The sequence below is a fragment of the Periophthalmus magnuspinnatus genome, chromosome 20 (genome assembly GCF_009829125.3).
Source record: "Periophthalmus magnuspinnatus isolate fPerMag1 chromosome 20, fPerMag1.2.pri, whole genome shotgun sequence".
NCBI lineage: Eukaryota > Metazoa > Chordata > Actinopteri > Gobiiformes > Gobiidae > Periophthalmus > Periophthalmus magnuspinnatus.
The window spans coordinates 17,010,440-17,033,470 of NC_047145.1; the positions used below are offsets into that span (position 1 = coordinate 17,010,440).

Consider the following 23,031-nt stretch of genomic DNA (forward strand, 5'->3'; position numbering starts at 1 on the left):
TTATAATGTTAAATATTCATTTCCTGCATTTCTTTGGTGTAAAAAAAAAAACTACTTTTCTTTTTTTTTTTTTTTTTACAACAAAGAAACATTTAATGTACAATATTCAATTTAAGGTTTAAAAGAACTGTCATGAGACAAGCTCAGCTCCAAATCTTGTACAAAATGTAAATTTGCAGTTTTAGCTTTCTTTTACCTCTTTTTCCCCCTCCCCTCAAGTGCCAGACCTGAGCTGGACACTGTGCCAAACATCAGCCAATGGTGATGAAGATCAAATGCTTGAAGAACCACACGGGCCCTTTCAAATGTAACCAGTGTTTGAAGCTTGAGTTAAAAGATAAAATATGTATTAATGACATGCTATAGGATGTCTGTGGCCATGAGCACAGCCTGTTCAGTGGGAGAAACATCTGCTTCACAACCAAGATCACTTTACTGAGAAGTGGAGCAGAACAGGGCAACAGAGTAGAGTTTTCAGTGGTATGAAGAGAGAGAGGTCACATAACCAGTTTTTCCGCCTGGGCTAATTTATCATTAGTAAGTAAGAGTCTAAAGCAGATCATGACCATTTACAAAATTATGACATAATATCCCAAGTTCAAGCAGCCACTGACCTGTTCAGCTCTGTCGTATCCCGCATCTTGTTTCTCTGCTTTGACCAGAGGGTGTTTGCCCCCTTCCACCTTCACCTCCCCAGGCTCCAGCTTAGGGACCTTATCCTTCAGTACAGGGTCTTCTTTGTCCAGCAGGTAGCGCAATAGGGCATTGTCCTTCTTCTTTGGGCTCAGAGGCTCTGGTTTGGGCGTGAGTTCCCCAGCAGCTGCAGCGCTGCCCTGTGGCTGGTCTGGACCCAGCTCTTTCCCTGTGGCCTCTGCAGTGAGTTTGGCCAGGTCTACAGGAGAGGTGGTGTTCTGCAGGAGCTGGTGCAGGATCTTATGCTTTTCCTTGAGGGATGTGGCATGAGTATTTCCCCCTGTGTGTGCCCCCCTGACCCCTGACAGGTCCTTGCCCTCGCCCGGAGACAGGGGCGTCTCCAGAGGTTCGGGTTTTGTGGTCAAGAGTTGTAGAAGCTTGGTGTGGCCCTTGTTGTCATGGAGACGGCTGTGGGCATCATTGCTGTCAGAGGAGAGGTCTCTCTCCTCTTTAGGGTCCGTTAAGCCACCATCCGAGTGCCCTGCACCAACCTCGCTGTGAAGCCCAAAAGAGTCTCCTGCGCCTGTGGGCGTACCTCCTCCTCCCAGTTTAGGCATCTGATGAGTGTTTGCCCCTGATCCCGCCATGACCCCAGCTGGTGAGCTTATCTTTCGGTCTGGAGACCCCAGTGTATGAGTCCCATGGCCCACTCCGTGGCACTCGCTGAGGGCCTGCAGGGCTGACAGTGAGCTGCTTGTATAGGTGTTAGCATGGCTGCTAGTAGTGCTACTGCTACCTGCACTGCAAGGCCCTCCACCACATATGCTTACAGGTGAAGGCGAGTGCAAGCCCCCAGCGACACGAGGGCTGCCAGCACCCCCAGGACTGCCCCGTTGCCTGGGCGACAGCATGGAGTTCTGTTGTGGGGGGTGAGGCCCTCCTGCTGGGCTGGGACTAGCCCGTGATGGGCTGTTCATCCTCCAGTTAGTGCCCTGCTGAGGTGGTTGCATGCCCCCTGTGTGGTTGTGTGGAGGGGGGCAACCAAAGCGGTAACCCTGCATGTGCCCCCCCATGGCAGCTGGTTCTCTTGGTCCAGCTGGGCCAGGGGGGGAGAAAGGCGTGCTATTACTGCTGATGGTAGTGTCTTGGCCCTGAGGCCCCGAGCCAGGCAGACTGCCCGGGGTTGGAGGAGTCATGGAGGGAGTAGATGAGTTCATTGGTTTAGGAGCCATGCCAGTGGCCTGATTACCAGGACCCATGTCCTGCCCCATTCCACATACCGCTTGTTCCCTTCAGAAGACAAACAAAGAAATGAATATATAATTTCTACAAAGTTAAGCTCAACAAGTAATGTATGAGAAAACATGTTTAACGGCTAGTCTTGTTGCAGCCCATACTGCAACTTCCCCCTAAATAAAATAAAATGATCGGGGTGTGCTGTAGGTTGCCAACAAGCCTAAACCTGTATTGTACTAAAGTGAAAGTCTGTGTCTGTAACACGCGTGTGTGGTGCAGCATACCTCTGGAGAATGTGCAGAGACATGTAGAGCTGAGGTTCATTAGTGGCAGGTGAGCGCACCAGCTTGCTCTTGGTGTGAGCTGACACAATGGTACCATCAGACAGGGAGAACCGATAAATTGGACTAAAAGCTTGGCCATGACGAAGCACTGTGGACAGATGAAGATATCACTGCAGGATTGCAAACAATGCACACCATGGTGCCTGGGGTTCTTCAGTTTCAGTCATTTGGTTCAACAAATGCAGACATGAGTTTGATAGCATTGTGATGATACTGGAGCTGTATAATGTTACCTTCTTGCTGGTGTCTCTTAGCAAAGGACATCTCTCCATCATTTTGCAGATGGAACCTCTGAATGCAACGCCTAACAAGATCCTCCCATCCAGGCTTCATGGAAGCTCGCAACAGACTGGTATCCAAGGAGGTTATCTTTCCTAAACATTAGAGAGACATGCAAGTGGATTAGGGGCGTTATACTAAAGCCCACGTAGTGATGACAAAGGCTTATGGAATACAATTAACTTAAACGAACTGTAAGAAAGATTTAGATTTTAAATTCCATAAGCATGACCTAACAATTTTCCCAGAAAAGAGGTCGGCATGTTCATATCAAGCTTTTACTGATAATGATGATGTATTCTTAAACAACTTGGCCATCATGTCCGATGTTTTGTAATTATGTTATAATATGGCGTTTGGTTCTCAAGATGATTACCCAGAATGAGCCTCACGAGCCTCTCATTTGGGTTGCCAGGAACAATGCCGAAATCCAGTTGGTTGAAACCTAGAAGGCCTCTCTCTGATCTGAATTCTCATTACCTAAACCCCAGCACCTGCAGTCAGCCTCTGCTGCAGTAGTATGTGCTGTCTTTATACTAAGAATGAGTAAAACTTGTATGTGTCTTCTATGTGCAGGTTGGTGATGGTACCTTTTTTAAAACTGTAGGAGTGCAGGCTCCATATAGTTTGTTTAAAATAAAAAATGTAGTTGTCAAGCATAGCAAGCAAGCTTATTTTCTTAATGATTCAATTACATTTAAACAATAAAACTAAACTTAAGACCTGGATCACTTAAGTGAGCAGAGTTAGGGTCTTGATCATTTACCACCCAGAGTGCAGATGGGTGAGACACAGGTGAGACATGGGTGGGACAGCAGTCGCTCCTCAAGGCCCACACTGATATAATAATGATTACATAGCTCCTCTGTGCTGCTCTGTTATTATAGTGATGATTGTTTGGACTGCAGGGCAAAACACGAAAGAGAACTATTCATTTAAACCTGTCATCTATCAGAAGGTTACTTTAAGCCACAACAGAAAAGACTTAATACAAACCTATGTCCAATCAGTCTAGTAGAAAAAGGGTCATTGTTTTATACCTTGCAGGTCCTGGCGAGTGGTAAAGCTCTCATGTGTGGGCATGGGCCTCTCCTTCATTGGCACCCTGCGAGCCACACAGATCAGGCACGACTGGAAGTCTGCACAAATACAGAGAAGATAGAGAATGCAGAAGGCACACAAACACACAGAAATAAGAAAGGGATGGAGGGAAACACAGGAGGGAGGAGAAAAAAAAGAAATGTGCGTTATTCCCAGGCAGCATAATTAATACAGTTATTAATGAGCATGGGGAGCAGGGCCGCTCCCTTCATAAGGAGGACCAGTCATCGCCAGCAAGGAAAATGATGAAGTGTGACCTTTGGAGGTGTGTGAGGAAATCTGCCCTTCTATGCACAGGGATAGTCTCACATATAGAGCCATGGAACAATATAATGACACCCTTCCTATACTCCTCTAAAGACTGTGGTTACTCAGTCAGAGCTGTTACCCCAGTGACACTGTTGCAGCAATGATTCCAAACCTTTTTTGTGCCTGACAGAATGCAGAGTGTTACATATGTTCAGGGAAAATGAAATGCATATCAGCCCTGACACAAATTCCTCATTTGGACTTGTAAAAAAGGCCTCTAGGGTGGTCTGAGGTTTAGATCTACTCAGCTCTTGACAATGTCCTCTTTGCTCTGAATTAGTTCAACATTGAGTAGTCTAGAATATTTAGCTGTGACCTCTGCCACCACACAGTCATGCATCCACATACAAGTATATATAAACCCCCCCAACACTGGCCTAGGGCACAGTCATGGCAAAAAGTAGTGACACAAATCTGAAAAATGCCTACCTCAAAAATAATATTTACATTGATTAAGAGGTTAGCTTGTGACCAAGAGAAAAGCAAAGGCAAAGATTGATTAATCCAGACATTCTCAAACTTTGAAGTGGCCCCTGTTTAATATTTACTTTATGTTGTAATTTTAAACAAATATATGCCATCTAATGTTGATTTCAAACTCTTTTCTTTTATACTTTTTGTGTGGACACTCTTTGGGGACCTGGACCCCATTTTGGGAATCTCTTTGTAAATACAGTGGTTCCCATTGTTGTAAGATGCATGTCCTAGTCCATGGTGTGCTGCCTACCATCTCCTTCCTCTTTGATGGATTTGGGCTCAGACACGGCAAAGCACTGCATGGTCTCATATTTCTGCTGCTGTGGCTCATGCTCGTGCGCCTCATCCTGGCTCTCGCTGTGCGGGTTCACCAGCATTCGACAGTTGAATGTATGACTGTTTCTTCTTGGACCATCGCTGGACCACGGGACACCATTCACTGTGAGGCAAAAAATACGACAATAGACATTTACCATGTGGTCTCCTGCGGATTTATTTGACAAATATACTGCAGCCAAAACTCCTAAACAAAACAGGGAATATTGGGCACAGTGAAAGTCAAGCCAAGGGAGACTAACAAACAACAAGTGAAAGACATAATGAGAGCAGAGAGAGAGAATAGAGGCGGAAAGAGGAAAAGGAGCGATCCGTTGCTGGGTAAAGATCAGTCATAATGAGCAGTTGGAACCCTGCGCCCTCTGTCATCCGTCCATAGCCATGCATCACAGCCAGGCCTCCATATGCACGTCCTCCAAAGCAGCAGCGCCAGGCGAGAGTGAACACGCATGTACAACTAGAACGCACACAACACACATACATGCACAACTCTTTTCACCCGCACAAACTCTCATCACACTCCATCTGGTTTGTGAGCTCATTCAGTGCATTGATAATCTCCAGTATCTGGGACACAGCCCACTGATCGTTTCCAGGGTACTTCGCTCTGTGCTGCTCTCTTACCCAGATGGCTGCCTGGGCACTCAGACCTCAATCTGAAGCACCAGGAGAGGGTATGAAGGAGAGAAAGAACTTAAACAGGGCAATGGTAGCACACTTCGGAGTAAGCTTGGTATATCGTAAAAGGAGGACAGTGCCATATTATTGTTATTTGTACATTAGAAAGCAAACATGTGGGTCATATTGTTGAATGAATATCTTGATATTTTGCAATCTGGTTTAACAGACTATATGCAAAATTAGAACAGCAGATATGATACACCTCTAGACACATTGTAAAGGGTTTCCATCTGACAGGCAGATACACCAGCTGCTGGAATGCTTTGATTTGGCCCACTTTTGACCAGGGAGTCCAGAGCATTCATTTCTCTTCTTATTCCTCCTTTAATTATAAATTAACTAAACTCATTTACTATTAGAAATTCATATATTCTGATGGGTCTGTATCAGGTCTGATCCACAAACAGTATGGGTGAGTTACTGGTTCAAAAGATTGACTAATAAGGTTCACATACAACTAATTTACTAAAACCATTGCCCATATAAACTGGCAACTATTAATGCTGAAGGTATCTGGACTGGAAAAGCTGGATTGTTGTATCCCTAGTTTTACCTTTAAAACAGACAATAGAATAGGAGATGAATAGTTGAGCATACACAAACTGAAGTGAAAGAAGAGAAAGTGACAATAAGAAGGGAGCGATGCTGCTGACAGGAGAGCAGCCCAAAAGGGAAGTTAATTATCTGAAAAAGAAGCTGGACTGGAGCATCAGGAAAAGAGTGGTAGGTCTTCAGTTGCATACACAGGCTTACATAACCTTTAACACTCAAAACATGCAAGTGTGATTTTTAAATGACACTACTATTAAAAACTCCACACTCAAAGCTTTCACTGGATGTGGGAATAATAGTAAGAACAATATGCTAGTATACACACTAAAGGGATAATAAGTGAAAGGAAGTTGAGCAGAGTACAGTGTGAATTCTGACCGAGAGATTTGGGCAGCAGGTTCTTGATGAACTCAGCGTGGTCCCCTACGTGCAGCACGCTGTAGACGCTGGTGTTCATCAGCTCCTCCTGGTTGTAGCGCAGGTACTGGGTCACATTCTCTGATACAAACACAATGTTCCCCTCCATGTTCACCACAAAGAAGAAGCCATCCAGGGCCTATGGGATAAGGGAATAAAAAGAAAGGTCAAAAAAAGCAAATGCATTGACAGCTCTGGTTTCATTTTATGTTGGGTATAAGTTTATAATGTATTAACAAATTTCTAAAACTACCTTGTATACTGCATTTTATACTGGCTACTGGTACAATATTGCACGTTTTGGATGAATTACATAGAGCAACAATGTAACTGTGCAATGGACACATAGTCCTGAATTTGGCTCTTATCAAGAGTATATTAGCTGTCATTTACATTGTGTCTCAAAGAGAAGTTTAGTACAGTGTGTGCATCTATCTAACCCTGAACATCATCATTAGATACAATGCCTCATGAAAGTGTATAGTTATATAGAGACCACAGGAAGTGGATAGGAGGATAATTGAAAAAAACACTGCTCCAGGTCATACATTATCAAGATGGTGGCAGCTAAGGTGTCAAATTACACTGAAATGAAAATTCTGTAACTTCTAACTGCTATAGGGCCATATTTAAGGTCACAACTCAATACTGTTATGATACTGCTGCATACGTACTAGTCTATCTGGTCTTATACTAGCTTTGGTACAGCTCAAGGTCATTCTAAAGCTATTGAGAAAAAGTTCATTACCGTCCTGCGAATGTATCTTTTTTGTATTGATACTCAAATGAGTCTAGTTTTGATACTAGTGTGAGAAATTATTAGTATCTGATTTGATACTTTTGACAACCATACTACTAAATGAACATCTAACCAAAATGCCAGTGCAGCTCCACCTAAACACAGCTTACAAACATCAATCAAGTGATAAAATGTTTCTTTGTATACTGCCCTACTTCCAGAACACACACACACTGGAGATACAACACTCTATATACTCTTTAATAATATGCACCCTGTTGCAAAACGGTTTCTAATGTATAGCTTTAACTGGCACACAAAGCACAGAAATGACATCAACACATTTAAATTGGTAAAATCCAGGGTATCTTCAGGTCTAACCTTGTATAACATTTATTTCATATTACTGTAACTTCTCATACAGACACCATCAGGCAAGCAAGTGTGCTTTGTGATAGTATTTTAAGAGTCATTGCTTTCTCTACACCTGAACCATCCTAAACTTATTGTAAACTCAGCCATGGTTCCTACTACAGCCTACATAACAAAAGAGTGTGGAGGCCCCTGTGATGTCATGTTGGCAAATACGCAGATCCACACACAGTCTGAGGGCACTGTGCTGTAGGGCTGTGAGCAGCGTGGGTACACTTCCTGCCAACAGCCTCTGTGCTCAGAGCATCCTACAAAGAGGCGGGGACACTGGGCATAGGGGGTGTGAATGACCAGTCGCTGTGTTTTGGGGCCCACTGACAGATGGGAAAGCATGCAGCCTGCACTGAACTATATTTAGCAGAGAGTTAGTATGTCGATTCAGTGACGCTGGACTGGGAGGTCTATAAATATTCAATGACAGGACAGATCTAGAGGCGAATGAGAAAGCTATGGAGGAGGGAGCAAGAACAGAGAAGAAGAAAGAGGGAGGGAGGAAGCAGAGCTCAATGGACCGATTCATTCGGGGGGCTGTTGCTTTGGGTCTCATTATACGTAAGCACTTCAGTGGCCCTCCGCGGGACAACGAGGCCATTGCTCTGTCTGTGATTTACAGCCAATCCGGGACACATCCAAGATGCTGGCAGCTTTCACTCCAATCAGCTACACTTACGCACACCGCCACCAGTGGCACATCTGAGCCCATGCTCCACATAGTGCTCTCCATTAGACAGCCATTGTACAAAGTACCAGTCTATTTGAATAAAGACTCTTCTTAAGTCCCCAGGAGCCTGTCAGTGACTACTGCAGCTCTTTTTACTAAAAATAATAGTTTAGTTCTTTCCTTCAGGTTTGGAATGTATGAATGCTATGAACATATTAAGGACATATTATATAAAAAGGTATTTTGAACTTTATGTTAGGTTTATGTTATATTGTTACCACCTCATCAAATCCAAACTTGGAGTTGTATTTTTGCTTAGTTCATTAATCCATTAATCCAGTGTAGTCTTCTCTCTCACTCATGTCATCTGTTTGCGTTTTGCCTGTGTAGTAACAGATAAAACTCAAAACTTCTCCTGTGCAGCTTCTAAGCTCATAAACCATCACTGGACTCATTCTGCACTCAAATTGTGTTCACAACAAAAGCATGGCTCTGTTAGCATAGCATTCACAGGGGATTTGTTTACTTTCACCATTTTTCATTTGTTGCTGACAGCAGAAGGAGCTCTAACGCCTAAATGCCTAATTGGAAACGGGAGCGGAGTTTAGAAAGTGTGTTTTCTGCATGTAGACATTACTTTAAGTTAGAAAATGTGAAATACTTATCCCAAGGTCACCAAAAGCATGTTTAAAAGAGAATTAAAGACAAGACTCCATAATATGCGTATGGATCTTTAAAGATTTCTTAGCTGTGCAAAGCCAGACCAAATATGCCAAACTACAAGACTAGCAGAAAAAGACAATACCTCCAGCATCATTGGTCCCAAGGCATCTTTGTCGATCACACTTTGGCCTGTCGAAGACACGTCAGCTTTCTGCACCTCCTCCTCATTTGCTGCTGCAGCTTTCTCTGTAAAAAAACACAAAAAACAAAAATATAAATCATAGGGTTCATTATATTTGGTATATCATTTTATTTTTGGTCCAACAGAACAAATTCATTTCTAATGAATCATAATTCAATTGTTTCCCTTTCTGAGGCCATCCAAACTGGACTGCATTGTAGAAGTTACAGAAAACATGAGTGAGACAATAACAAATCCTATAGAAAGAGAATATCCATGTTCTCTTTATAAAATGAACATAAACAAAGGTATGGTCATCATCAAAATATGTTCTTTTTAGTGCAAATAATTAACTTAAAACAATGCCTACTTTTGGAAGTAGAACAGTGTCACACAGACAGGGGTCTAAGTAAGAGCTTATGAGCAGATGAAGCAGCAGGGCAGATAGATAGTGGCAGATAGTGTACAAATTACCTGTACACCATTGTACACATCTCACAACACAAACACCAAACTGGGTGGGACTCAATTTTTTTATCAGCAAACAAGTCACTCAGGAAATATTTCGTCTTTCATTTTAGCACAAGACCTGCACCTATCGTACCCGAGTTAGTTAGAGTTGGTCTTTAGTACACTGGGTTAATAACCAAGCAGAGAAGCCTTATGTTGCAAGCGTAGGCTGCCCTACTTTTGGAGATGAGAAGCAGAATATGAGTGGGCTGTTGGGGGACATTTTACTGTCACACCACGCCAAGAAGAGAACTGACCATATGGTGAGAAAATGTGTCAAAAAGAGAACTAAAAGATGGCCCTTTACAGAGTGTACAAATGCAAGAGCCGACACAAATGCAGGTTTCCTTGTGCACTGTGGCCAGTGCCACATCCATCTCCTTCAGCATTAATGATGTGCACAGCAGCAGGACACCTCCAGCCCAGCGGGGACCGCCACACCAGCACAGCTGCCCTGCTACTGCACCATCACTCAGTGTCAAGAGGAGCTGCTCTGTCCACTGCTTACAGACTAAACCACCAGCTAGCTGGGCATGAGGTGCACTGACGCAGTCCAACATACAATAATGCTTTTTTGATTTGGAATTCACAGACCAAAAGTCAAAAGCTGTCTTCTGAATGTCTACTGTACAAAGACATCGTGTCCAGAGGTGAGCAGGGATGGGCACAGTCAAAGAAAATGAGCAGAGGAAAGGAGGGGGAGGGGAAGCGTAATATGGGCAAATGAGTGGGGGGTGGACAGCCGCAGCCACAGTTTGTGTGTCACTTTTGCATTAGATTACATAACACCGGGCTGTGAGTCACAAACACAGTGACGTCACAAAGCAGGTGATTCATGTAGAACCAGGCTGGCCCACAGTTTGTACCACCTAAGCTGTTTCATATATCTATGGTGTCCAAGACTTACTAATGACAGTGTGTGAAAGCTACAAACCCAAAGTGTAGTAATACTGCTTTGAACAAAAATGGTGAAAGAAAGCCTCCCATAATTGTTTAATGGCACTAGAGAGGAGCAACTGACAAGTACAGCCAAGCTCGCTCTGAGCATTCACCTGATGTTCTGGCTCCTAATGGAAGAGGGAGAGAGCAAAAACAACTGGGCTTTATAAATGTTATATGATGGAAGTAGCAATACATCAATTGTTCTGTCGGCTGTGAACAACATTATTTCTTGTGCACAGCAAGAAGTCAAACCCATACAAGTTATTAAACCTGATGCCATCGCCAGCCCCTGAGCTCACGTGATACATAACAATAGTCAGACCAAATATGATTTCAACACAAACATACAGACTCACTCTACCTTGCTCCTTTATTTGTCGGATCTGCTTCACAGTTTCCTTCAGGATTGCACATTTGTCGGGTTTGACGTTGAAGTTGTCGATGTCGTTGAAATTGGCAAAGATCAGCTCGGCGAGCTCCTCGATGTACTTGTTCTCGTGCTCGCGGTTGCGCTTCTCGTTGCTCCTCTTGGGACTACAGTGACAAAAATGTGAGATATTCAAATAATGTGGCTGCTGGGATGACAGTGATTTTAATGAGGAATAGTTTTTAGAACCAAATTCACTCTTATAGGAATTAAACTGAACTTTCAGTTTGGACCATTGTGAACTGCTCATTATTATTGTACACATGGCTCCACATTATCAAAATAAACACAATGAAAGGACACCCATCTGAGCTTTACATGAATGAAAAATTGTCCTGAAATGTTTGGTTATTTTTTCTGAAAATGTTTAAAATATGAAAATCTGAACTGTAAAAGGTTGAATTATGAACTAAAAATACACAAACTATTGTCTTAAGCGTTGCATTCTGCTCTGTATTTATACAGCTCAACAATAGTTAATATTGTACTTTAAAATACAGTTTTGTGGATAATTATGTTTTATTATCGTTTATGGTCTAAATTGACTTCAGCAATATATCGCACTTCAGGATGTGTTGTATTCAGTGATTGTACTTAGGCCTGTCACAAAATGTTTCAAATGCCCTTTCAGATTTAACCACAGTGGTCTTACCTGGGTCCTAAAAGTTCAGTTGAACATTCTTTCCGTTTCCGTGACTCTGCCCTAGCAGGGTCAGATGGGTTTTCACTGACTCCACTCATCCTCAATGCATATCAGCGTCTGCAAATACAGCAACAAGTATTTATCAACATGGAGCACACGCTTAGGATAGGGCTGCACAATTTTGTCAAGAAAATTGAAATGTGATTTTTTTGTATTGCGATACATGTAAAAATATGATAAAAGTAGTAATCTGTTCAGAGTGTGCAGTATAACATTTTGACGCCTAAAATATGAACTAATAAACTAACAGAAGAATCCCATGCATTTCAGAACATGCACATGTAGTTTAGAACTCTACAAACAAGTTTTTTTTATAAAGACAGAATGCAAAAAACATCCTATCAATAGAATAGTACCATTAGAGATTTAATAATTGATTTCATTTAAAAATATTTTTCAGCCTTGCCAAGTGCTTATACATCAACATCAGTAATTTTAGATAAACTATTTACTCTTAGAAATGGGAAAACATGTGGTGCGCTGATAACAAACAGTGCAATGCTGGGGGCACAGGTTGAGCCACTCTGGGAGAAAGCAGTGAAAATGGAGCGCGAAAACAGATTCAATCATGTCTGTGTGATGGTGCAGCCGTCCCCAGAGACGCTGAAATGAGAGCATGGCGTTCAGCCCACAGCACCAGACTGAGCTCTAACATGTACCCAGAACAACTCCAGTCCACAGCACCAAGCACAGCCAGCACATGGGGGAGGCAGAGAGGGGCTGCACAATCACTACACATTAGGGCAGCACCACCTATTGTTACAAATCGAAAATCCAGGTTGGCACAATTATGTTAAACCTGTAGTTTAGACCTCTACAAATATGTTCTGAATCAGTTATCATATCACTTTTCAGTTTTTCATATTGCTCCTCTAGTTGTCAACAATGGGCACTGAACAGAATCCTACCTTTTAAACCTATATTGCAAATCTATCCTGTGATGATCTGCTGCTTTGAATTGGACAGTTGTGATTTTTAGAAGGCTTGTTTTTTGATGAAATGCTGTTGTCAGAGGCGTTTTTATGTAAAATAGCACTCATCAGAAAAATTGCAATCATATTTTTGTCCAAATCATGCAGCCCTAGTACACATATTCATTCAACAGCACTGACAACTTCCCTCTTGTTAAAAACTGTTAACATTTACTCACGCAATTGTCTGTCGAATCAATTCTAATATAAAATAGTGATATGTCTCTTATTCCACTTTGAGTTCAGGGCGGGAGCTCATGCCACGAAACGAAAACTGATCAATAATTTAACGGTGTGATGTCTTATTAACAACCCACATAATCTTAAATAAAATCTCAAACCAAAGCACAAGTTACTCTACATGAAGTCTATATGATTTCTATTGCATGTAAGATATTTATTTTTAAACCTTAAGATGTCGTACTGTAGAAAAATAATAGCCAATGAAATAGCATTAAACTTAACGAGTTACAGGTAAGATCTGTGGAGAGGCAAACCTGATTACTCCAAGAATGCATGATTTCAAGGTATCAAGGCATCTTTGAGCAGAATTGCAGTATAATAGCATGTAGATATGTTTAATGCAATACTGTGGAACATTCCAAGCAAAGAATCAACATGTACGTCGAGACAAGCACCCTCCACTAGAAAGGTTACATAGTTTACTTTTAACCTCATCAGTGTGTCAGTTTAAATAAGAAGCATAAGCAGCACATTTCTGCTGTTTCATGCCTGACGACTGGTTTCCTCAGCCCCTGTAGAAAATCGGGAGAAGGGGGTTGTGCAGATAACAAAGACAGATCTGGGTGAAAGCAAGAGAGAGTTGAGTAGCGCTGGGGCATACTGTGTAGTGATCCACTCAGAGACACTCAAACCATGGAAACCGCTATGACACACTGCTACGCCATTACATAAGTCAGAGCAGAGTACAGCGCAGCACAATGCCGAGGTGAGGTGGAGGGAGCACAGATTAGCAGAAGCGAGCTAAACTAGCAGAAATGAAGCAGTGATCAAGCAAACTTCACAGTGCCTCCCCACTGGCCTGAGGTGACCTACTTTGAGCTAATGGTGGGGCCTCTGCTCTTGGATTAAACTGGTGCTGACAGGCTGCTGGGAAGAGGGAGACATGAGAACATACTATTGTCACCCACGTCCAGGTTTAGCTAAACGCCCTTGTATCGCACCTACTAAATGTCATCAGCATGTCATAGCACTGGCCATTGAAATGTCTTTGTAACAGTGGTTTTATGCTTTTATTAATGACAGCTGAAACAGGCCATTAAACTCTCCAAGCTAAGTGCGCTCTCTGCTCCCATTGGTTATGCCCATTCTATCCGACAAGTTACCAAGGGGATTCTGCTGCCGATTGGCCGTGCCGGTCCCATTGGGCTTAATATGATTGGATGTCTGGCTCTCCTTGACATGGCAGTAATGAAGGGTCATTGTACATCGTGACAAATAAGACACACAGGAAGTAGCGAGCACGTTTCAATGACAGCAAGGGCCAAACCATTCGTGCTTTCGTTCCAGAAGGCAATGCATTTGTTGCTAGGAAGTCCAAAATTCACACAGGCAGATTAGCAAGTGGTTTTAATCCTGCACAATGTGCTGGATCCCTGGGCAGCTATAAACAGCTGGGCGGGAGTTAGCACTTACTGGATGGAGGTGGGTTCACAGAGTTAATTATCTTGTTCCGCTCGGGGAGGGGGCAGAGCAAAGCAGAGCTGCAAACTTTATGCCAAGTTGTAGCAATGACACTTATTTGAATTCCCAACAGTATGCCCCATTCTCAGCACATAAGTTTTGTTAGCCATGACGATTTCAATGTGATGTACCCGATTTTGAATGAAAATTAACTACTTCTGTTTTTCATGTTAATGTGTTTACAGAGCTTTTCACAGCCTTCAGAGACCAAAGTGGAGTTTTGCCTTCACAGTGAAGCTAACAACAACAACTAGGGTGCCAACGGCGCACTTTCTGGTTCTCGGTTGATACAACAGTTTAGAATTAGTTGCAGACGGCACATAGCGGTGTCATTTTAATCCCAAGAGCTGCTTTTACAATATATCTGTACTGGGGCAGAACAAACTTTACTTAACTACATGAAACTGGTAGAGCCACTCATAGCAACATAATGTAATCAATAAATGTAAAAGAGGATAATGGTCAGTTGATGTTTATGCATTCGGTGAAGGTGGCATGGGTGTCCTACAATGTTTTTACTGGGGTGCCACTGGAGTAGACAGAGCCTGGAGAGGCAGGAATTTGGTGAGGACAAGGACCTGCCTCTGCCCTGTCAGAGCGTTCCAGGACAACATGTACAGCGGCGGTAAAGACATGGTATTCAACTCTGAGTTGGCCTAGTATTCAACCAGTGTAGTGCAAATAAGACATCCTGTGTAGCAATGTTGAACCAATTAGGTAGTTGCAATGTGATGCCATAGAATCTGGAGGCATTCAAACGCCTGGGGGAAATATTAGCTCGAAATGGCCATTAAACTATACTGTGTCCTAATCCATACGTAGTAAAGACAGTACAATGAGTATTTAAATCAACAATTGTTAGCTTTTATTTTGCGCATAACATCAAGTGTCACTCTGCTATCAAGTGCTCTGAATCCACCACAAATTTAGATAAAATTTCAACTGTGATCTTAAAGCTGCACCATTTTACTTGGTGGGGAGTCTGCCACGCACTTGTCTCCATGGAGAGGTTATTGCCTTGCCTAGAATTGTCCGCAGTATGGCATTAAATTTGTCTATCTGACAGACAAGCAGGTGATGCTATCAGGCAAACGCAAAGAATGCAACACCTTCACCATGGAACATTCCAGGCAATTCATTAATATCAGCATCAAGACATAAAGAATATAATAATAACAACGTATCTGCATTAATTAGGTTTAATATTCCAAGGCAATAGTCCTGTGGCGGTGATGGTTTGCGTAATGCAGGCATTAATGTCAAAGAAACTGGGACAAAAGTTGGGTGAGTGTAGCGTGCAGAGTGTAATCCAGGGGCTCCATTACACTCCCTCCAGGAGCCTCCAGAGCTGCTGAATCATCCACTCCAGTCGGACGCACCAGTCGGACGTACAGTAGGAGCAGGAGAGCGTCTAATTGCTGTGGGGAGGGGGTCTGTGCCAGGCTGCTACTCCTGTAATCATGTGAGGAGTAGGGCCTTGATTATAGAGACACGCCCAGTGCTGTGGAGCTCCGGAGCAGAGCGAGGCCTCACTGTGCATTCAAGTATATCATCCCAAAGGCTGCACTAGTGTTTGAAGTGTCCGGCGCTGTAATAAGCAGGGATCTTCCAATGACCGCCAAACCACTGAGACCCATGGCACAATGACGCTCAGGCACAAATGCAAGACACGGACTCAACAGGACAAGAAATGAAACTTAATCCCAAAAACAATATAAAGCTTTTCAATGTAATTTTGTATGGCCCAAAATCATAACAGTGGTTGATTTGCAAGACGATTTAGTCTAGACTTTAAAAAAGTAAACAAATGTAATATGATTTTTGTTTGGCATAAACAAAAATCGGAGGATTATGGCTTTCACAGTTTGGTCTTGGTGTCTATGATTGTGAATAATATCAGGATGTTTATTCTCACAATATTCATAAAATTAAACTGTATACTGTGGCATCCCTACTCTGAAGGATTGCAGTTAGAAAAAACAATAACAAACAGCCACCATGTGCACAGGTTAATTCACAGTCTAGCAACTATGGGCCAAATACAATGATGGGTTACAACGGGACAGTGCAAAATGAGACTACGGTCTACACTGACGCAGGACACCATCTTCTTCCATTGGTGTATATTAGAGTTCACATGAAGAGTGCTATACATGCCACCCCTGAGTGAACTCTATCAGCAATAACAAAAAAGGACTGTGCGAGAAACATTTATGTATTTTATCCTATTACTGAACCAACTGCTAGACACAATACTTCGGTTATCTTCTGTTCTTATGTAATGTCCTTGGTCCAAACAAAAGCCACAGTTCCACATTTCACATTCTTAAACTTTTGATAAGAGGGAGAAAGCTTCAGTTGTGGAACTTTATAAATCGAGGTGAAACACTCTCCCTGCCAATGTGACCAAAAAATAAACTAATCCCCCAATAATGCAGTGCACAATACAGTTTGGAGTGGCGTAAACATGGGCAACAGAGTCAAGAAGTCAGGAGTTCAAGGTAATCTTTCAGAATACATATTGTGATAGGGCTGACTTATCTATTAAGACCTTATCTAGTAAGAGGCTCATGAACGGCGCCACAAGTAACTGATTTAGTGTCGTCTCTATGGAGGGGTTATTGCTTTGCCTAAATAAGAATGTTACAGTGTGGCATTAAACATGTACAGATCTGTGGAGAGGCAACCCCGCTCTCACAGTAAGAATTAGGGCTGCATCGATTATTTTAGTAATCAAGTAATTTATCGATTTACTTTGATTAAATCAAGTTATCTTACATGTTTCACCTTCCATAAAATATCCTCAAAACAGTATTAGTTTTTAGTTATGGTTCCTAGTTAAAACAAATTCGTTTTTCTGCTTGAAATAACACATTTATTCTTAATTACACATCAATATGTCCCCAAAGCAGAAACATTTCATTTATCATAGACCAGATCAAAAATGTCCCTGGAATATTTATGATCAATTTACCTGTTAACAGGCTGTTACAGTACCTATTAAATTATTTTCATAGAAAATAAAGTTTTATGTCTTCAGCTAAGATAAGCGTTAACATCTACATGTGTTTATCCTGTTGTGTTGTGCTTTGAGCTCTGTCTGCAAAACTGAGGTAGAGTCATATTGCAGCACTAGCTCCGTGTATTATTCACTTTAGCCTCCATGTCTTTGTGTCTTGTCGTGCCTGTTTTTGAACAGGTTTGATTCATCATCGCGCTCCTCCATGCCCTCACGCACACAACGAAACTCTGCTCCCTAAACTCAATTGTGGATCGAAAATACACTTTTTTCTTTCTTCACGGTTGCGCAGTTTGTGCTATGCAGGGTCCGTGTGGAAACAAGCGCTGTGAACCCTTTGCGCTTTAGTTTCATGTGGTCTTAACCAATTATTACAATTAAATTAATCATCAAGACAATAAAATAATATAATAATCAAATTACTCGATTTACCTGATTTCAGCCCTAGTCAGACTGCATGCTTTTCAAGATGTTTTTTGGGCAATAAAAACACCTGTAGAGAAATAAATACTAAATAGATCCCATACTGTGAATATTTCAAATAATGTAATCTGCAGAACGTCGTACCAGTGACCAGCACGTAGCGGACTGCCACCGAAAATGCTGCATAGTGTGCCTTTAATAACATAACTTTGAAATTCAGGATAACAACATGACAGACATGACAGTAGCCTCTTACAGAGCTGTTTGTGTTAAGACAAAAAGTCTAAGTTCCCACAGCTGCATTAGAGTCGTGTACCCTTCGTTTGTCGCTCTCAAGCACTGCTCCACACTCCAATCACTGCAGTGTAATGGCTCCGAAGTGCTACCCAAAGCCAGACCCCCATTTACTGAAATCTGATCAGCCTCATGAATCTTTAACACGGCAAGTCACTTTGGGATGTGGCCCTGGATCTCACACAGAAACAGGGAGCAGAGCTGGAAGCAAAGACCCAGAGTCCAGGGATTGTAAAATTGATTAACTGATATAAATAAGTGGCTCTTCACAACAGCGCGCTCACCCATTTATCTGTGGTCCAGGGCAATGCCAAAGGGAACTCAGATGTCACTGTGGAAACATGACTTGTTGAAGTTCAGAGGAGGATTTACTAATAAAACATTAACCACAAAGCAAACTATCAGTAGACAACTTATAATGCAATATAATGTATTATTGTGAAATCTAAAAACAGGGTCAGAATATCCAATTTAATGTTCTAAATATTCGCATCTCCAACCCACTGCAGTCTATGTTGAGACATTAGAACAAAAGCTCATATAGCCTGACAGTAGAACACAATGATATACTATGTAAACTGTGGACTATGACTGCACATTATATCACAATCAAATCGACATTTGTGTTGCTGCAATTGACAAATTGCAAAGGCTGTAACTAAATATAATCAAATGTTCTCTGCAAAGAACTAAATATCCTGTATTTTTATAGAAAAGATCTTGGTGTACCTGCAGATTAGACCTGTACCAACATGTTCTGAAATGCATGAGATTCATATGTTAGTTAATCAGTTCATAATTCTGTCTAATCTTTAATGCTGGGGTTGTTTATAAAGTGCAGTGCACGCTAAACTGATTCATCCTTTAAAACATATATGTCAAATCCAGTTGCAATACTTGACAGAAAAAACAACTGACAAGCATGTATTATGTATTAAGAAAATGCTCTTACCTTGGTTTAGTCCAAAGAGTCCCTCAGGCCATTGCAGCAGGACGATAACGCTAGGAAAGCTTTAAGCATTGTCCACTTCTCCCTGCTGGGAAAAAAACAAAAAAAAAAAAAACTAAATTGGCAACTAGCACAAACTCTATACATTTGAAAAGTGAATATGTATTCTGTAATAGGAGTCAGATCTATATGGTTAGGTAAAAATAGTTAGGTTTTGGTTAGGCCTTTAATCAAGTTCTTGTTACAAACTTGGAACAGCTAAGGCTAACATCCCCCGGCACATCTTATCTGTTTGCATTGAGTTAGCATGAAGCAGACAGTGGGCTTATCTCCGCTGGGACCTTCAAGCTTATTACACTGTAGAACAATGTGCCTTTTTAATCTGGGCACACAATTAATTAGACAAGAAAAAAAACTTTCAAATTTAAACCATATTCCCTTTTGGATAATTAGGAAAAGCAACCAAGTCCAGAGAAAGTCCCAGCTAGGCTATTTGAAACTTTTAAATGTACCCTGAGTGATCTGGGCCGGGGTGATTTCTTCCTAAAATACCTGCCAAGTGTGCGGGCTGAGGAATGTGGCGCTCATGTGATGTCATCATGTGCTGACATAACTGTGGAGTAAACCGATTCCCCTTCTCAACCCTGCACAACATCACAGCCAACAGCGATGCGGAAGAAAGTTGATATATTTACTATTTCTGAGCCAGTGTGCGGAGATCTGTGACTGTGACTCATTGTATTAACCACACAAGAATTAACACAAGAAAGTAGATCAATAGCTATAAATATTCAGCAGTAATTTAGTGTAATACAACGTCTTATTTTGATACCGATTTCACAACTTCCTTCCTCTTTCTCCTCTTCCCGCTTGGCATTTAGTTCTCATCATTGGAGGAATTTCCCCGGGGCCTTAGTGCTGTCACATGCTCGAGCTCAGTCCAGCCCTTGATCTGTGACTGAGTGACAGAATAAGGTGCAGAATGGAGAAAAGGGGGCTTAATGAACTAGTTAAAGACTAATTATTGAACTAAACTTCTAATAAGTTTTCTTTGAAGGTGCCAATGACAAAGCTGAAAGACTTTTTGTCCTGTTAAAAGCACAAGAGGAGTACCAAACCACTGCTGAGCTCACAATCATACAAATAAAATACACTTGAAGGTTTACAACAGATGGTCTTCCTAGTAATGAGAATAATGTTATATCGAAGAATTTATGCCATCACATATAATCTGGAAACGTATAAAAACTACATGTGGGGCTGTGTAATAATCAGTGACAGAGATGACTGAACGTTAGTTATTCTTGGGTCTTTTTAAATCAAAAGGTTGTGGACCTCTCCTCTTGTCTGAAAGCAAATAGCTTGGAAGAACACATTTGATATTTTTTATGGCAATCATTAAATGTTTCTTGTTTATATTCAAGAATAGAATACTGAAAGCCATTTTATTAGTTTATAATGAGACAAATCTAATTGAAACATTTTTTTGAAGGTTATATCGCCCAACCCTGCCTGCTTACTTTGAACTTTCCACACCTGAAGCTTTGGTTTATTGACTAACATCTTGTGGCTAGAGTATCGTCCTGCTGTGTTGTCGTAATCCTACAAAAATAACAAAAACTTGCATCCACACACCAAAAAACCCAGAGAATTTCTTTAGCCTCATACCAAATGTAACCTAAACTTTTTAGTTAACAAAAACAGTCAACAAAACAGGCCATTTTTACATTATCACCTTAGCAAGGCCTGTCTCAATTACTATGTCGACTTATCGTTCAATATATGGAAGCTGCAACAACATTTTTTTGGCATCTACTGGGAAATTTTTGGTCATATTTTGGCAATATAATAAGATTTCAGCTGTAAAAGGTTGAATAAATTACTTTTATGACTCATTATAGATACAAACTAAGTTCTAAAGTGTCTCATTCTGCTATTCATTTATTGCAGCTCATGTTTTTTTTTAAACATTATACATTTATAATAGTTTCTGTGGTTCAAATCTGCTTTTATCGTGTCAGTAGCATAAATTAGTTTCAATATCATATCTATATCTATATTTTCTTCATCAATATATCACACTTCAAAATGTGTTATTGTGACAGGCCTAAGCGTAGCTGTTAATAGTGCAGAACCAGTTATGTGACACAGCCCCCACCCACCGGGCTTTGTCTACCTGCCATTTCTGAAGTGAGACTCGTTGTTGAAATCAGTTATCGGTGTGAAAAAAATGACTCATGATTCACACAGCAACATATGCACAAACTGTAAAAACCTCCCACAATTAAACTTGTGTCGTGACTCACAATTAAGGAATGACAAATCTGAAATGTTTGATTACAATACCAGAAAACCTGCCCACATTGCAATGAACACAGTACCTACACAAGACACTCTCAGGAGAATCTCAGTTTAAACAGGCACTGGCTCCATCTGTTAATGGGGACTAGCAGAAGGTCAAAGAGCACCAGGTGAAGAGTTCAACCTCCCCTTAAACATGTAACATAACTGCTAATCAACAGCTTCATTATATAGTATTCCTGGTTGTATTAATTCCAGCAATTGTGCCAGCAAGATTGCAACCATTCAAATAAGCAAAAGGATGCTATTTATTTAGGTAACTTAGGGTAGTTCCCATAGTCGTGTGTATAAAACCTGGCAACCTACTATGTTCTATTCAGCTGTTAATATTTCAGTTTTGCTAATGTACCAGGGAATGTTTTAAATGTGTACTGCAAACTGAATCGTGATTTGTACAAAATGCATCATAAAGCTAATGCACACTGCAATAAGGAGTCTTCTCAAAATGAAAAGCTCTAGGAGCGGTCTTTGAACATAAAATAAACATTTGAAAAACTCTTGAGGTCTCTCACAAGTGACGCTGACAATGCCAACAGCCGTGTTAATCAAGTTCACATAGGACAAAAGGCCAGATAGTTCATGCACTAGAAATTGACCATAATGGTGGGGTCAGCAAGGGGCTAAACACCAGTGGAGCTCCTATTGGGTGTCTTTTGAAGGGCCCTGCTAATAGCCCCAAACTCAATAAGAATTAGGGCTGATGGGTGCCCTAATGAAAACACCTCGGCTCCTCCGCATTTGGCCCAGACCTTCGTCCAAAGCAATTACTCACAAATTAGGTTTCATTTAACACAGCCAAGACACTCTGTGATGCTGGGGATAAGTTACGAGTGTAAGTGTGAGTCAAGATGGTTAGAAATGCAATAGATACCATTTAAACAAAGCAGAAATACCACGCACACAGTAGAGTGCGATGGCAAACATGAATGGAATGTGGTTGTACTGGGCTGCGAGGGACTATTGCTAGGTTTCAAATGATCACAACATTCTATAAGACTATCATGTTTAATAGAAACTTTTGTTAGTAGAATTTGTTTCCAGCACAACAACAAAAAATGAAATTGTTTGCCTTTTTTGTTTGTAAGTCACACAGACATCAAAACACAACAACCAAATATAAATGATCAGTTTTATTTTTTGCCAAAACAGAAAAGCCATTCTGGGTTAATATGGACTTTTTATGAGCGTCACAATTACTTGCCAATATTTGAAAACAATTACCACCGTCATTGTTCAAATAAGACTTGAATGTGAAAAAGCTGGAGGCCTACACTTTCCCCATGGAGAGCAAACAAGCTGTAGAGGAGATGACTGGTGCTCGGTGACATCAGAGAGTGAAGACACGCTCACAGTAAAGCAGGGTTTTATTACAAGATGGCAGCCGGCCAGCACATTTCTATTGGCACTGGTGCACATCTGGAGGAGCAGTGCCAGGTGCCCACACAGCTGTTGCTCTCATATGCAACAGGTGGCCACTGCAGTCGTGACCTGGGGGGCAGTAAACACACCATGGATGTCCCATAACTACAGTGAAGAAGAATGCATGGCAACCAGGGAAGTTACGGAGACAAGTGCCATTCTGTGCACCAGCTCCACAAAAGCACAAGCTATTTGAGACGTGGTTAGCACAAGAAATTTGCCTTAGTATAAAGCCATTATACCAGGGGTGTCCAAATGCACCCTTCAG

At 41.5% G+C, this 23,031-nt stretch overlaps 1 protein-coding gene across 3 annotated transcripts in view; it reads right to left on the reverse strand.

Annotated features, from left to right (window-relative positions):
- Positions 1-23,031, reverse strand: part of ncoa2 (nuclear receptor coactivator 2) — a 41,087-nt gene that overhangs the window by 10,620 nt on the left and 7,436 nt on the right. For all 3 annotated transcript variants that reach the window (XM_033986159.2, XM_033986157.2, XM_033986158.2), the window contains exons 2-11: positions 18,987-19,071; positions 11,573-11,680; positions 10,855-11,027; positions 9,003-9,106; positions 6,327-6,504; positions 4,630-4,818; positions 3,533-3,631; positions 2,447-2,587; positions 2,154-2,301; positions 615-1,923 (exon numbers count right to left, since the gene is read on the reverse strand). In XM_033986159.2, coding sequence (XP_033842050.1) covers positions 615-1,923; positions 2,154-2,301; positions 2,447-2,587; positions 3,533-3,631; positions 4,630-4,818; positions 6,327-6,504; positions 9,003-9,106; positions 10,855-11,027; positions 11,573-11,661 — 2,430 coding nt within the window. In that variant the 5' untranslated portion in view covers positions 11,662-11,680; positions 18,987-19,071. The remainder of the gene's footprint in view (positions 1-614; positions 1,924-2,153; positions 2,302-2,446; positions 2,588-3,532; positions 3,632-4,629; positions 4,819-6,326; positions 6,505-9,002; positions 9,107-10,854; positions 11,028-11,572; positions 11,681-18,986; positions 19,072-23,031) is intronic.